The 16,154-nt window shown below is 49.1% G+C and overlaps 6 protein-coding genes across 6 annotated transcripts; 3 read left to right on the top strand and 3 right to left on the bottom strand.

Annotated features, from left to right (window-relative positions):
• Positions 1 to 416: 416 nt before the first annotated feature.
• On the top strand, positions 417 to 3,008 carry FTJAE_10491 (interferon-regulated resistance GTP-binding protein; the record flags this gene model as incomplete). Its single annotated transcript, XM_037343339.1, has 5 exons — positions 417 to 462; positions 618 to 1,452; positions 1,497 to 2,322; positions 2,369 to 2,609; positions 2,689 to 3,008. 5 exons carry the CDS (start codon positions 417 to 419, stop codon positions 3,006 to 3,008), a joined length of 2,268 nt encoding a protein of 755 aa, XP_037202456.1.
• A 606-nt stretch (positions 3,009 to 3,614) lies between these two features.
• On the bottom strand, positions 3,615 to 4,257 carry FTJAE_10490 (uncharacterized protein; the record flags this gene model as incomplete). Its single annotated transcript, XM_037343338.1, has 2 exons — positions 3,615 to 4,052; positions 4,102 to 4,257. The coding sequence occupies 2 exons, from the start codon at positions 4,255 to 4,257 to the stop codon at positions 3,615 to 3,617; spliced, it is 594 nt and encodes a 197-aa protein (XP_037202455.1).
• A 1,036-nt stretch (positions 4,258 to 5,293) lies between these two features.
• On the bottom strand, positions 5,294 to 7,159 carry FTJAE_10489 (translation machinery-associated 64; the record flags this gene model as incomplete). The annotated part of the gene is made up of 1 exon (XM_037343336.1): positions 5,294 to 7,159. The coding sequence occupies one exon, from the start codon at positions 7,157 to 7,159 to the stop codon at positions 5,294 to 5,296; it is 1,866 nt and encodes a 621-aa protein (XP_037202454.1).
• Positions 7,160 to 7,774: 615 nt separating this feature from the next.
• FTJAE_10488 (ADP-ribosylation factor) lies at positions 7,775 to 8,635 on the top strand (the record flags this gene model as incomplete). The annotated part of the gene is made up of 3 exons (XM_037343335.1): positions 7,775 to 8,245; positions 8,295 to 8,369; positions 8,417 to 8,635. 3 exons carry the CDS (start codon positions 7,775 to 7,777, stop codon positions 8,633 to 8,635), a joined length of 765 nt encoding a protein of 254 aa, XP_037202453.1.
• A 137-nt stretch (positions 8,636 to 8,772) lies between these two features.
• Positions 8,773 to 9,987, bottom strand: FTJAE_10487 (BNR Asp-box repeat domain protein; the record flags this gene model as incomplete). Its single annotated transcript, XM_037343334.1, has 2 exons — positions 8,773 to 9,364; positions 9,416 to 9,987. 2 exons carry the CDS (start codon positions 9,985 to 9,987, stop codon positions 8,773 to 8,775), a joined length of 1,164 nt encoding a protein of 387 aa, XP_037202452.1.
• Positions 9,988 to 14,255: 4,268 nt separating this feature from the next.
• FTJAE_10486 (regulator of G signaling) lies at positions 14,256 to 15,827 on the top strand (the record flags this gene model as incomplete). The annotated part of the gene is made up of 3 exons (XM_037343333.1): positions 14,256 to 14,330; positions 14,416 to 15,711; positions 15,759 to 15,827. 3 exons carry the CDS (start codon positions 14,256 to 14,258, stop codon positions 15,825 to 15,827), a joined length of 1,440 nt encoding a protein of 479 aa, XP_037202451.1.
• Between the last annotated feature and the right edge of the window lie 327 nt (positions 15,828 to 16,154).

Here is a 16,154-nt window from a genome sequence, read left to right as displayed (position 1 = left end):
GCGAAGCATACGATAACCCATAACCACAATCAACACATTGCTAGATAATACATGTACTAGAATCTTGGTCCCCTGTGTGCAGGGTGCTTTTAGGCAGCTGTGTTTCGAGCGTACCTTGTGTTCCTCCATATGCATGTTGGTTGTTGTTGTCACACGAAACCCTGTTGTCAGGCAGAACCAACAGAAACATGCCCCTGCATTGACTGAAACTCTACAGTGGTGTGATTACTGCAGATAACAAATTAGATTGATGTTGAAGCGCGCGTTTGCCCCTTGTTGTACCATTCCAAACTTAGGGCTTTCCTCAGGATCAGTACATAAAGGAGGTTTGAGTGAATGTCTGGTTTGCATTGAATGGAATAAACACAAACTTTTCATATCTGCATACGTGACAATTAAATTCTTTGACCTTTACAATGGATGTTTCTCTAGACACCAATATTCTCGAACAGCTCAACACCAGTGAGACCAAGCCCTCCATGATATAAGCGACAGTCTGAGTGCTTGCGGCGTCGGCCGTATCGTCAATCTCCCGCAAATCATCGTTGTTGGCGATCAGTCCGCTGGCAAGTCCTCCGTTCTTGAGGCCATTTCCCATGTTCGCTTTCCAGTCCAAGGAAATCTTTGCACAAGGTTTGCAACTGAGCTCATTTTCAGGCGAGCTAACGAGACTCGCATTGATGTGAGCGTCAGATTTGAAGACAGATCCAAGCCCGCAAAGAGATTCCAGAGGGCTGGATTTCGTGAGGATGACTTGGGCGACATCATCACGGAAGCCAAGGAGTGCATGGGCTTTGGCAAGGCCGGGATGGAGTTCTCCAAGGACGTGCTCCGTCTAGAAATCGAAGGGCCAAAGATGTACCCATTAAGTCTCGTTGACCTTCCAGGATTCTTCCAGGTTGCTACCGAAAACCAGTCAATCAGTGGTAAAGAAACGGTCGACCAACTTGTTGAGAGCTACATGCGACAGAAGAACAGCATCATCCTGGTAGTTATCACTGCGAATAACAACCTTGCTAATCACTTAGCGCTCCAGAAAGCTAAGAACATCGATCCGGAACGTCGGCGAACCATTGGTGTCATAACAAAGCCTGATTTGACTCGCCCTGGCTACGATGCTGAGAAGGAATACATCAAGTTGGCTAAGAATCAGGAAGCCGCGCATAAGTTGCAGCTCGGGTGGCATGTCCTGCGCAACAGGGCCGAAGATGAGAGCAGCTTGGAAGGCCGAGACCAGGTCGAAGACGCGTTCTTCCAGAAGGGCGCTTGGGCGACTATTCCCTCCGAGAATCGTGGAATTGTGAGTTTACGAAAGAAGCTCAGCCATGTGCTCTACAGTCACATTCGTAACAGTCTGCCTGGAGTCATTACAGACATCGAAACGACGCTGAGAGAGAGGCAAGAGGAACTTGATCGTCTAGGGAAATCTAGATCCACTCAAGAGGACCTCAGGTCTTTTCTGCTTGGCATTGCCAGTGACTTTCAGCGACTCCCAGGGATGGCATATACGGCCGATACAATGACGAATTCTTCGGCGGCTTGCAGGACGATGACCGAAAGTTGCGAGCACAGCTGCGGAACTTCAGTCGAGCTTTTGATCATATCCTTCAGACTAAGGGTTCGACTCATGTCACCGTCTCAGATGATGATAGTGATTCCGATGATGGCGAAATTCCCGTGTACCTCGAAGAGTTTCTGGAACGTTACCCCTACAACCCTCCACAGCCACAGAAGATCACGAGAAGCGAGCTCGCTGAGCAACTTGAGAAACAAGCCGCTGCGAACCAAGGGTTGGAGTTTCCAGGAACCCCTCACAAGGATCTTGCCATGCAGCTCTTCAAACAACAAGCCGCACCGTGGAGAGGTATCGCCGAGTCACATGTCAAGTTGGTAACGACAGTTGCAAAGGCTTTTGTTGATCAAGTCTTTGAGTATGTTGTTGGATCCCCACGGACAAATCGAACTACGGAGGCAATCCTGTCGACCTGCGTCGACCCATTCTTTGATGAAAAGGAAAAAGAGCTTCAGAAGAAGATCGACGAGCTACTAAGGCCCTATGTCCAAGGTTACGCACTTCCTCTTGACTTGTTATTCTATGACATGATGTCAAAAACCTCAGATGAAAAGCTGGAGAGACGTATCTCTGCTGTTCTGCAAGACAAGTATCCTCACTTGCTTGAGGGTAACACATCAAAGACAGGAGATGGGAGTAAGAAGTTTGACTCTAAAGCGATTGCTCAAGACATCATTGAGGAAGACGAGCTTGAAGATAGTGAGTTTGGAATCAACAAAGTCATAGACACGATGTTGACATACTATACTGTAAGACAAAACCAGACCTCATAATCCCTGATACTAACTTTTGAAGATGTCTCTGCGCACCTTCACCGACAACGTCATCAACCTGGCAGTTGAAAGTTGCCTTGTGTATGATATACCAGATATCCTCACACCCACAAAGGTAGATCGAATGAGTAAGGAAAGACTTGAGGAGTTGGCTGGTGAATCGGACGATACATCGTCTCGAAGAAAGAGCCTGCAAGAGGAGGTGGAGATCCTCAGACAGGGTTTGGCCCAATGCCGGCGATACAAGCCAAGAGCAGTAACTCGTAGGTCACGCGGCTCAGAACCTGAATTGTGATGATACTAACGGACAAGCGTTACCTTCTACGGCAAACGAGCCTCAAGTCAGTGCCACGACGACATCTAAAGTGGCTCCTACGGAGAATGACAAGAAGACGAGCCCACCCAGTGTTATCAACCCTTCTAAAGCTCAATTTAATGGCTGGACGACAATCCCTAACTTGCCCAAGGCTGTGAGTCCCTTCAAGGCTGATAATCCCTTCAACTTCTCGAATGCTCCAGTGAAACCATCAAGCCCAGTGCCATCAGCGACAAAGACTGCCGTAACCTTCGGAAGCGGCTCTGGGCTCTTTGAATCTGGGCCCGCGCTTTCATACCAGCCGTCCTCTTTCCAGTGGAACGGTTCCGCCGACACCAAGAAGTAGGCTGTTCAGCGATTCTAGTGATATCCCATGATTGTGTCTGTGAGCGAAACAGTGCACCACGAGAATGAGGGGCTGGAGTGCGGGTGTATTGAGCGAGATTCAGAGCCTCGGATGAGTCCACAGCACTAGAGTCATAGCTTAGTTCAAACAATATCACGATCCTTTGTCATTCTGTATCTTGCATCTCCCAACCTGAATGATCTTGAAATTGTCAAGCCTTCTTCTTCCGACGAAGCTCGGCATTTCTCGGCAGCGAGGCAAACCCACATTGTAAGCTCCAGGCCCCGTCCATATAGACTGGAAGCAGAAACAACTCCGGCCAGCCGATGGGGCGCTGGCGCAACTGGTAGCGCGTCAGATTCCAGTTAATTTCGAGGTTCTCTTGAAAATATGCTTGATTCCTGAAGGTTATCCGTTCGAGTCGGGTGTGCCTCATGCTTTTTGTTTTATTTCGTGTTGGTGAAAGCGTTGGTCCTTTTGTAGTGGTGCTTGTTCAGCTGTTGATGCGCGATTTTCTCCCAACGCAGATAATCATTCATGAAGGACCGTCCAGTGATGTTTAATACGCAGGAAAATGGCATTTCCATTGATACACATGTTCATTTTCTATATTCCCTGGTATGTCCGCTGTCCTTGGTCTGACCATAACGGCGATGATGGAGTAATCTTGGTTATCCCCTCTTTAGCCGCAGCGATCTCCTCTTCATCCACCGACTTTCCCTCCAACCGCTCATGCATAGCATTGATGAGATATAGGTCATCCTTGATTTCGGGCCAGTCAATGGAGTTCAGAACGCATGGCTTCCCTTTACTGGGGCTAATTTTACGCTCAAATCTATCACGGTAGATATTGTAGCGCGCCATTGCATCCCACGGATCCCAGCGCCAACGGTTCTGCGGTGTTGCTAGGATAGGAAACGGGTTATCATGACTCTCACTTTCGTCAAGAAGGAATTGAATCATTTGTTCGAATTGCTGGTCTGTCGGAGGGTATATCGTTCGTGGTCCATCGCTGCGGCAACCGTGGAAGTATAGATGTCGACTCTGCGGCCTGATTAACAGAATATAACTTCTAACCGACAATGTTGCTTACCTCAGTACCATCCTCACCTCTATCAAACACAATGACGCCACCGAATATTCTGGCTTCAGCCCAGTATCCCACACTATCTGCAGACCCATTCGGATATTGGTCAACTGCATATAAGGTCCATGCGTAAAAGCCGTTGGATCCCGGAATGAATCCCATCTGTTCATATCTCTGGGAGAATCTCTCCACACATCGTAGATTTTATGTTTCTCAACAACTTCATCGAGCTGGAAGATCTCAACCGCAAACCTATGACAGCTCACGGCAAGAAGCTCAATAAGCCGTAAATAGAATTCCTTAGACTGAGGTGCCGATTTCCTGAAGGCTTCAACTAACTTCAAGCATGTCAGTCACATTATTGCCAGGAATAATCGAGCATTGCCTACAGTAGTCTCAAACAACAGTGATGAGATATCAAGATTTGATCGAAATTCGCACACTCTTTCCCGAGCGCCCTCCGAAAGTTCCTCGTGTTCAAGGGCAGGATGGCCATCTTGCGGGTATTGGAAAGACAAATACGAGTCGCTTAATGGCAAGCCATCAAGTACTTCAGCATATGTTTGCTCTGCTATATCACTCCCTAGTATACGTCTCAGAGCACGCTGGAATGCACTGAGGTGTTGGGTATCTAGGTCTTTCAGGCTGCTACCCCCGCGTTGATTTTGGGACTCCATAGCAGTGGCCAGAAAGAAGAAAAAGGAGTACAGATCAAAGCTGATGAAAAATGCCACACCAAAGAGAGCTGCAGAGGTTAACGAATCCCTTAGTGTCATGCAGTATGAGATGGTGCAGAGTGAAAAGCCGATGCTGCGTCCTCATGCTGCCTAACGGTCTAGCGGCTGCACGTGAACATGCCGATATCCAATAGTGCCCCTCGGATTCTTCCAACGAGATAACCTCAAGGGCGGGGGATAGAGCTCGGCAACTGGAAGCATTACCACTTACAGCCTCAAGCAAGTTCCTTCGAAACATCAAATGCGACCTCAGTATTGGGTGCACTTTCATAGATATGGGTGAGACCCCAGAGCAATATAGGTTTACTCCAGAATGCGGTGTTGTCATTGCTACAACTATTTGTTTGCCTGAAGTCTATTTATGTGCCATCAAATCCTCCTATGTAATCCTCCTAGGACGTCTTGCTGATTCAGTTTCATTGAAATGGCGATACTTTTCCAAGCTCATTCTCGGCGCTTCTCTATTTCTTCTTCTTAGGCTTCGTCTTATCCACAACATCCACCCACTTCGCATCAATACCCTTGCTCGCCAAAATATCCTTGGCGAGGATCTTCCTCTGATCGCCTTGAACGACAACTTCCATCGACCCAGGCTTTGCACCAGCAACTTGGCCTACGCTCGCAGAACCTGCACACTTCTTCTGTAACTCTGGTGCAAGGACCTGAGGATCGATGAAGAAGGGCTCCAGGTTGGAAATCTTGGTAACGACTTTTGTACCGGTTCGCTTCTCGATTGTTATCAGGATCCGAGGCGGTAATCCAGACTTTGGCTTTTGGTCAGGTGAGGGAGCACCGTGTGAGACGACGTGAAAGGGTTGGCAGAGATGGGTATCCTCAATTACTCGCTTCTGGAGAGTACTTCGAGGTATCCTTCCGGCGGCAAGAAAGCTGACGTCTTCATCAGATGGTTTGTTACCCAGGATGTCGTTGGCGAGAAACGGGTTGAGTTTGACGCTGGAGTTTCCTTGGCCGCCTAATTCGGGATGCTGGTCGATGTATGACTTGATAGCTGCTGAGATCTCCTGCGAAGTGTAGAAGTCCGTCTTGGAGGGGAGAAGTGTCGGTACGAGCTTTGAAGATACGCGATAGACCATCTGGATATTGACCTTCTGCCCTGCAGACGAGCCCGACCCTGAGGCTTGTCTGGCATCTGACGCTGAAGTATCTCCACTAGTAGCCTTCGATGTCGGCAATCGATATGGCCGGAAACCCAAGACCTGCCGGTCATCAAAGTCAATGTCTAGAATGACGGTCTCTCCACCATTTCTATCCTTGGACTTTACAATCTTTTCTTTGTCAAGATGCTTGATGAACTTTTTGGCGTTCTTCCATGACGTCTTCTTGATGTTGTAATGCTTTGGGTTTTGATATCGGAGGTTGGGCTGAACCATGTTTGCGATTATGAAAGACGGCTGAAGAGGGAACTGTAGGCCGAAATGTGGCGGGGAGCCAGACTCTTTGGCTTTGTGGACTGCGAAAAGAAAGGCTTGATGGAATGTGTCGTCGATTTCTTTTGTCGTCGGCTCGTGTTCCTCCTCGACCTCATCATCTTCTTGGGCCTCATCGACTTGTGAGTCTTGAGCAGGCGGTGTCGATTCTGTTGCTTGAGTCTCTTCTTCCAGCGACAGTTTGTTAGCTTGAGCAGCCAACCCTACTGCTAGTCCTGCCCATCCCTCCAAACTTGAAGGCGGGTCGATTCCGCCACTGCCAAGTTGCTTCCAACTCCAGCACTCATCACCAACCCAGTGAAGAGCCTTGATAGCCGCGCCCTTCTGCCCCCGCACATCATCTGGCAGATTTCGCACATCTATTTGACATGTTCCAACCCAGACAGGTACTGTATCATTCTGCATTCCCGCGACAGCCACAACAGCGCCAGTGCTCGCTCGTGCATCCCAGCTGTCGCCTCTCGCTTTTACCAGCCCAGGAACCATCAAGTCGGCACCATGCTTCAACTTCTCCTCAACCACAAAATCGGGCGTATGTAGAAGTGGAATGAGATTAGGGTTGCGCCACAAAGTGTACACTGTTGGTATCAATCGTGGGTTCTTCCCGGTCTGGAACCAGAGGACTCTCTCATCTTGATCGGGATGTGCACCTATGTACACGGTTCCTTGCTCAGTTGGTGTGATGAAACGAGCTGACGACGTCGACTCTGGTAGAAGTGAGTTACGCAGTGCCGTTTGTGATTGTGTCCCTAATGACGCATCGTCTCCGGACTCTGGGATAGAGACTTGATAATCGCGGATGATTTGATCGGCGAGCTTTCGTCGATCTGATGAGCGCAAAGGCGCGAGGTTTCTGATGTCGGGTTTTCGCTTGAACATGATGACGAGATGTGACTCAGTCTCGGAAGGTGGTGATTGTTGGAGTAAGTTCGTGATTGATCTTCGAGGTGAGTGAGGTCGTTGGGTATTTTTAGTAGAGCGGGGCGGGGCAGAAGACAAAACGGCTGAGTAATCATGAGCCTTCGTCATAAGCAATCGCCCCGCCACCAAAAGTGAAGCCCTCATGAGTCACTCACTGAAATGATTCACTTCGACTCATGTTACACAGCTCTGGGCCGCCTGTTGCCTGCATTGACTTTCGCGAATCCTCGGAAAAGATTGATTCTTTCAACTTTTTGCTGTGTTGACCGCGGCAATTGAGTTTGGCATTGAATGTTCACCCTTCATACCCAGTTATTGTTTGTTTGACTACTCCCCTTGTGTGAATCAAGAAGATGGGGCATTGAGACAAATCACAAAATTCAATCATGAAATCTGTCCCCTTCTTTCAGAAATTCGGCTTTTCCAACTTTGAGTGGTCGCTTCCTAAACGCTACGTGTTTAGTATCCGCAATCCCTGGCCCATTCCTCTAGGCAGCTATTTGAGAACTCATATAAGCCTCTAACATCGTGAGTCATGTTAGGGCAGGCTCAAGCCATTTGTTTGCTACAATCATGCGAAATATAATCACTTACGCCCGCGAATTTCTCGCCTCAATTGGTCTCTTGAGGCCATCCTCAGGCACGTCTATCACAAGCTTATTCAGTATCCTTCCAGGCCATCGCCGCATCCTCCTTAGCGGGCTTGACGATGCTGGCAAGTCTATTCTCTTGCGTTCTCATTTGGTGACCAATGAAAAAGATATATCTGCCGTCGTAAGCCTGATTGGACATCAAGTTGAAGTCTATAGATGCGAGAATGTCACTTTCCAAACCATTGATCTCGGTGGTGGCAGGCCTGAGCCATACTGGAGAATGGAACGGTCGTTCATGAAGCATTGCGATGCACTTGTGTGGGTCGACGACTCGTCTGATCACGACCGTCTCATAGAAGCCAGAGAAGAGCTTTTCAGAGCTATACGCCACCAAGACGGATTGCGCAATGGTATCCCGGTGTTGATTCTAGCAAACAAGCAAGATAAGAGCGTATGTGGCTTGGCCCCCTAACTAGACTTTGCGCTGAGATGTTCCACAGAACGCTCGTACAGCAGAGCGGATAAAAGGATTCTATGTCGACGATTGTTCATCCCCATTAGTAAATACGCCACATGTGAGTGACTCAAAAGACTAGTGCCGCATAAAATAACGATGCTGCAGGCGGTCTTTGGATCGAGCATCAAGACTGGCGAGGGATTGTTCGAGGCTTTTAAATGGCTGAGCCACACTGTTGAAAGCAGGATGAAATATGACACTGGCATCAGTGAAAAGGTTCCGCTCTACGGCAAAGAGGAAGAAGTGACTAAAATCATTATGGGAGGACTACAGTCTAGTCAAAAGGAGGATATCGGCGAAAAAACAGGGCTGCAGGCCCATTAACCTTTGCCTTCATCATTGACTTAATCAACTTCTGATAAGGATATAACTTCCTACCACTTTCATTACGTTACTTCTCCGATCTGGAAAAAGGGTAAGCTATTTTAATGCTGTATACTTCTATAGTTTAACACGATATTCTACAGTCCGGTCTTCTTCAGGTCTATAACGCTCAGGCTAACTTGGTTGGTGCTGCTAGGAGGCAACCACCCGCCTCCAATAATAGCCAAGAAATTATCGTTCTCCTTGAACACCATAAGTCCACGAGTGTACGCATTAGGCTGAGGAGTAGCAAACTCGACCCAAGAGTTCTCAGCACCGAGGTTCTTGTTGACAAAGATCTGAGACTGGCTTCCAGCACTGACGATGATGCTTCCATTGGCTCCTCCGACCGAACTCCAGACAACGGTGGGAGAGCTGACGGGGCGGGTCCCCTTGTTGCTAACCAGAGCATACTCCTTGGCTGCGAGGATGTTGAGAGGGTTGGAGGTAAGACGGTAGAAGATTCTGCAGCCTTGGGTACCGCAGGTCTCGTAGACAAAGATGTACTGGCCGTTGGGGAGGAGAGTGATTCCTGGCATACCGGGACGGGCGTTGTAATTGCTATCAGCAACATCGTTGACGAGGGAAGACCAGCTGACGAGATCAGTAGTGGTTTGATGAGAGAGCTTCTGGCCATGCTTGGGATCACGCTGATCAGCGTAGTAGCAAACGAGCTTGTCTTGATAGACCCTGGTTTTGAGTCAGTACAGATTCTGTGAGGGGTTGATGAAGGGGTCTTACATCATGTGAGGCTCCCAGACTGGGGTGAGGCCGTTGTTGGGGCGAGCTTCGCCGCCTGACGCAATGCTGCTAGCAAACTTCCAGGTCTTTCCACCATCAGTGCTAGCATAGACATCAATCTTGGTCTTGCTCAGATCGGTAGGAATGCTGTTTCCCGTGCAAAGGATAGTTCCCTTAGGGTACTTCCCAATTGCTCTTGGAAGCTCATAAAGATCTGGCTGGTATCTCAATCCCCAGTTGTTGACTGTATCCTGGACCTTTCCGATCTGGGTCCACTTTACACCACCATCTGTAGAACGGTAGATGGGGAAGTAAACCAGAGGAGGCTCCGGGGAGTAGTTCTCCCAGGTTGCCAGCAAGGAACCGTCAGAGAGCTGGATAGAGCGAGCGTATAGAACGCGAGGGTCGGTCCAGCCAGCGTTGGAAGGAGGAGAGAAGATGGCATTGTTGGAGAAGGTCGAAGTAGGAACAGCACGCTTGGCGGGCGTAGGAGGCTCTTGGTTTGCAGTAGGAGCAGCGAGGACTGCAGAGAGACTCAAGAGTCCTCCCCAGAGAAGAGATTGGAAGCGCATGATTGCTGTGAGGTGCAGGCGAGGATGCTACTGTCTCTTGTCTCGTTCCTAGCGATCCTCAGCACTTCTTATAGCAATTCACATATTCACATTCCTGCCTCGGCCGCTCCCTCAGCTCGTCACCCATAGTCTTGGCGATCAAGTTCGGGATATCTACCGACCATGCAGGCCACGATGTCACGAAGTTTCTCTCCAGCGACGGCATCTCAATGGCGCGGTAAATCTTGCATGGTGTCATGACCTCCTGTTCTAGGATAATAAGCCGTTGATCCCCCTGCTTGTCGCGGTTTGTGGGGTTCCCGCGTGAACATGTTTTTGTGCGGGGAACAACTTGACGCGCTTTGGCTTGATTGGGTCGACGGAGAGGGTAGCTCCGAAAATGGCTTAGAGCTTGGTTTGGCAGAGAGGAATACGGACTTTGGGGGTGATCTTTTGCCTGTTTGTGACGTAGCTTCAGGTATATCAAGTTCGCGGAATGATACCGTGGAAATGGTGAAGTTGGTTTATTGGGTTGGCCCCTGGCAGTCTTAATTGTAAGCTTAAAGGTTGATGCGCTCCAATCGTGAGATTTCGTATCAACTCCAACTGGACTCGAGCTTGGACACCAAACACGACTTTGAGAAACCGCAATCGAACATAAAGGTAGCGCAGGACAAAAGACAAAATACGTTTCTTAATAGCTGGAGTATCTATTGCAGCTGACGATTATAAGCGAGGTCTACAGAGTACTGGAGAGAGTTTCTCCTGTATCTAGATGATGTTAGGATGAAAGAGCCTACCCGGCAGCATGGAGAAATAATACTTCAAGTAGGAAGCGATATGCCACATGCTCAATCACAGCACAGGCCTCACTCACTCGGACCGGCTAAAACAAGAAGCTCATCATCCCTTCGGAGAGTTTGTGATTGCCAATTGGCAAAAGTGCAAAAAGAAGCGGATAATAGTGGGAATCAACCACCTATCTTGGACGAACAGGGAATCGAACCCTGGACCACTCCCAGATTATTCGGATGAATTATGCTAAGGGAGTATTATACCACTAAACCATTCGCCCGCAACGACTTATGATTGGTTAGCAGAACTTCAGTAGATACGTAATATATAGCTGATACTGATCCTGAGCACGCCGCGATTCTTGCGCAATGCGTTACCAACAGCTTTAGCGAGGAAATTGCAATCTTCAATCATTTATCCTCTACCACGTACCATCATGTAGTTTGTGTCACTAGCCTCTCTGACCTCATAGCCCTACATTCTGCATTGTAGAGAATGGTCGACAAAGATCCAACAGCGCTGCGATGTCTCAGTGTTGCCTGGCATGCATCAAGTCTACCTGTATGGATAGGTAAAGCAGTCAAGCCACTTCAGCAGGGTCGATCCAACCAACAGCAGAATCACGATGAGGGACCGAGTCCTGGCTCAGATCAGAGCTCGGGTAAGATGGAAGTGGGCATCCGTGTCCGTGAGCAAGCCATCTTCCATGCAGGTCGATGCTGAGACCAATAGGCACAGGACATACCCAGTTGCCCACATGCTGTACATGTTTAGCCCATGCAGGCGTCTTGATAGCTAGAATTCTCCCATCTTGCTGAAGATATGGTCAATGGTGCTGTTGGTCAACAGACTTTTGTCTATCTCAGAGAAATGATAAGCGCAGAATTACGTGTCAACTGCTTCTGTATCAACGAATACAGAGCATGTAGCTTGCGTAACCTGGAGTAGCAGTGCTATCGGTAGAAACTAGCAGGCCGTGCCGGTTGTGTAGAATAAGGATGCTTCATGTGCACTCGTCAGCCTCTTGTTACTCCCTCTGTCAGTCTCAGTCACGGAGATTCCGAAGATCGGCATCAATTGAGCGCCTGAGTGAGTGGCTACATTGCTCTCGAGGACTACTGGTAACTATGTGTCAAGAAGACAGATTACGGGAGGAACAATTGCATCTTACCAGAGTAGCACAAGTTTGCGAAATCACGAGAGTTAGTACGGATCTGCTTCACGCGCGAAACGTGTCGGCCACGTGGAAATTGGAACTAACAAATAGCTAGGCCAGAGACTGTCAGGGGTTCATGAGTCAGTGCCAATGAACAGTCTTATGAAGGTTCCAGCAACTGCCGCTATGTGACTTGTTTAGCTGGCATAATCAATGCAGATTATGAGTTGGTGGCGGCGTTACGGTTTCGTGTTCGCTGGCGTCTCATTGGTGGTGTTTGTGCTAGGCTGGGGAATACGCGGTTGGCATCTAGTTACCCGGGATTCATGATCATGCAATTCATGCCAAAGATAAACAATGAGCCGCATTATCATGGGTTCACGGTGATCATCCGTGATAAGATAGACTGTCGGTGCTCGGGAACTTCAGGAGCCGCAATTACGCCCTTCGGGAAGATAAGAAGATAAAGTGTAGCTATCGCGACATTCTGGTAAATGCTATCCCAAGAGCAAAAGATGTCACGGACTCTCGGGTTCCCACGTGGAGGAATTCTCCTGAAAAATATTACCAGGGTATCTTCAACCCTGAGCACAGACAAGCGGAACCTAAACCCACTGCATCTCATCTCCCGCCCACTCATCATTTGTGGTAGTGATGTTGAAGCGCAAAATGGTGTATCGGGGTTGAGGCCGTTGTCCCGCTGTTCTAAACTATTGAAGCGGATATCTGGGGCATCCGCAGAGGATCGACATACATTTGATTCAGAGGACGAAAGACCAGGAGCTCTAGTGCGAGAAAAAGTGCAAAATGACCCGGACTGTTGGTTTCTGGAACTAGTCCAAGGATCCATGGTCTGTGGACATTTTTTGCTAATGAAGCTCATAAGCATAAGCGAGAGGAAATACAGAAAGGGAACGATCGGCGATGATGCGTTTAGATGAAACGGGCAATGCAACCACCACGTCAAAAAGCCCCCAACTCAAGGGTCTTTCTAGAAACAGTCGACTTCTTCGGCATCAACAAGCTTTGTTCCAATTCATGCGTGCATCATGGTGAATCGGTCGAAGGGAGATCTCGGAATTCCCGCGAGCCATTCTCCCAGATTGACGAATCACCTTGATCCCCGTTGGCTCTTGAACCCAAGTGGAACCACTTTTTGGCGCCATGGAATCGTAATTTGCGTTATCTCGTTTAGCGTCTCCTTGAGCCTCAAAAATCAAATGGTTCACTGAGTCGTTGGGTGAGGGGAGCGCATCATCTCACGGCCGAGTCGGTTGGCGCCACAGTAGATCTGGTCCGTTGATGTTCGGATCATGTCCATGTCCATATTTCCATGGGGGCTTGATCATGTCACGCAGCGGAACCGCAGGCGCAATTTGCTTCAAGGTCAGCCAGCGTCAGCCCAAGTGGGTGAGCGGAGCCGGCGGTGTCGCTTCAATGACGCATGTCGATCATCGGTGAAGATCACCAACAACAAACAATGCAATTGTGCAACTGACAAGGGCGTTTCAGCTAGAGAAAAAAAACGACACAGCAAAAGAGCAAGGCCGAATTGCCGGGTGGTTTTGTCCCATATTTAACCCAACTGTAGGGGTAACCTTTCCCGTGTCTCGAGAATTTTCCTAGATTGATGGAGCTGTTTTAGGCTCCAAAAAATGCATGATTGGTGGAAAAGATGCTCCCAAGCTCTAGACAGATGATGCTAGACTGGACTTGTCCTAGAAGCAAACCTTGTTCCTTCGGTGAAAGGGGTCATGGCCACAAAGGTTGGTCCCTTGGTGACAATGGCAGCATCGAAGCTCAACCTTGCAGTACAATAAACAAAACAATAACATGCGAGGCTGGGCTGTTTTGAGCTGAGTTATAAGGGCACACCAGAGACGAGAGGAGAGGAGTGCTTGGCGTGGTGGTCACTGCTCCACGGACTAAAGGAAACGCCCAGCCTCTGCTGCACGATGCAGCAAGCAAGCATGGCATGCTAACTTAGCAACATCGTATGCACGTGGATTAATCAACAGCCTAATCTCCATCTAGATCTAGTCAGTCGCGTGGTCGGACGGCTCGCCATGTGGTTCTCCGCTTCCCACGAGGAAAAGACTCTGCACCCGCTCGCTCAAAGAGGAATCGTTCGGCGGCCGCACGAGTAATGTAGGTCCCCTTTCCAATCCTTTATCATCTCCGGCTCCGCCATCGCATCGCATCGTCGCCCGGACCTGCTATCGCCCGCTCAGCTGTGCTGCTTCATTCATTCTTTTTCTGCTTCTTCAGAGCTGAAGTGATGCTTGACCTAGGAGGTTCTACTACTCTGCAGAGGCGAGCTTCGACGCAGGTACCCAGCATGTCAAAGGGAACAATTACACAGTCGTCGTCGCGATTGCTATGCGCGTCAAACGATGACCGACCGCAATCAAAGGTCGGTACTTGGCTCCGGACATAACACCGGCTATAACAGCAGCATTTTGCCTTTTTGTTCAACACCACTAACAAACTGCAAACAGGACCTCCAGGACCTCTTCTCCGCCCTCCTCGCCAGTCTTCTCCCTCTCATCCCTCATCGCGTCCGATTCATCAAGATCGAACACACATTCCTCGCCGAAGATGCTATCCACAACCTCGGCAATCTCAAACTGACCCAGTCAAATCGTATGCCTGACCCTAGCAACCCATCGGGCACCGTCGTCTCCACCTCCACAACAACCTTCTCCATGAACAAGAACACAGCCCGAAATCTGTGTCAGCAATTCGTCGATGCCCGATATATCGAGTCTGCCGATGGAAAGCCCGACCAGGTGTTTCAGCAAAGAGGTGGAGTATGGAGACCAACGTCCAAGGGTATCATGATCTTTGACTGGTTCTGTCAATCGAATGGCCTTTACCAGGATCAGCTTAGTGAGCTGCACTGTCTCATCACAGGGCCTTTGTTGCATCTGGAACGAGATGTCAAGACCGACAAGTGCCATGTCGATCGAGCCACCACTGAGGTTGTCTTCTGTCGGTTGATCGGTGTTGACGGACGAGGTAAGAAGGGACCTTATTCAGAGGGCGCAGCAGGTATTCGACTCCAACCAGAACGCAAGGTAAATGGAAAGACATACCATGATACTTGCACAGGCCAGGTCATTGCTGAGTGGCTGCGAGACAACACGACATGCGTCGATCTTCGAGAAGCCGTCAACATAGCAACCCACTTCGTGCACTACAACCTCATCGAGTCAGTCACAACAGACATGGTCTACATGAATCAATTCGCCGCCTGCAAACTCTTCCAACCTACCCCCATCGCTATCTACCAACTCTCCCAACGCGGCCAAGACCTTGTCGAGACCAGCTCATCGAGTCGCTGCTCATCACAAGGCAAGACAGACTCATCATCAGCAAAGGGTGGCGTCAACGAGAGCAACCGACACAAGCTTGAGAAGATCCTCCTCGACCCTACACTGCGATTGCTGTTCCGTGAGAACCTCCGAGAGACTTACTGTGAAGAGAGTCTTGCATTCTACGAGCAGGCTGATGAGATCATTCGGGACTCCAAGGCCATGCTTGAGACTATGCTGAAGGATAAGAAGGGCGATGATGCAGCGAACGAGCTTCTTTCTGAAGCGCATGTTGTCTTCAATACCTTCCTCGCACCTGGGTCACCGCGAGAGGTCAACGTCAACCATAAGATCCGATCAAGTCTTGCTCAACGGATGACCAAGGCCCAGGCACTCGATGCCACAGTAGCAGATACCTTGCAAGAGGTGACATCACTATTGGAGACTGCACAAGATGCCGTCTTCAAGCTCATGGCCACTGTAAGTCACTCCCCATCCATCTGCATCACCATACTAACAGATCCCAGGACTCTGTGCCCAAGTTTCTCAACAATCCAGCAGCCGAAAGCCGACTTGTTCAGGCCGGCGTCCGATGATACCCCTCATTTTCCTTGGAGCCGGGATGTTCGATATAATAAAGCGAGCTTGCATAGCTACACCAACCACATTACCATTATTCTAATGCTTTTATTTTCTTTGTCGCATAGCAATTGTACGATGGTTGGAAATGATTCCCCCCATAGATTAAGATAGACGGAGATTTTAGGTAGAGCTGACTGTATGTCATACTACAGGGACTTTTTGGGGGCCGTGTAACATGGCATGACGCATACTGCATAAATTCAAATAAGGCTGTGCATCAATACAAGATTTTGAGCCCCCTCCATTTTCAATCCTCTTCGTGACATCATCTAAATCTTCTT

Source organism: Fusarium tjaetaba, assembly GCF_013396195.1.
Source record: "Fusarium tjaetaba strain NRRL 66243 chromosome Unknown NRRL66243_c0000243, whole genome shotgun sequence".
NCBI lineage: Eukaryota > Fungi > Ascomycota > Sordariomycetes > Hypocreales > Nectriaceae > Fusarium > Fusarium tjaetaba.
Note: the sequence above shows the minus strand (reverse complement) of the source record. Positions and strands in the feature narration are given on the sequence as shown.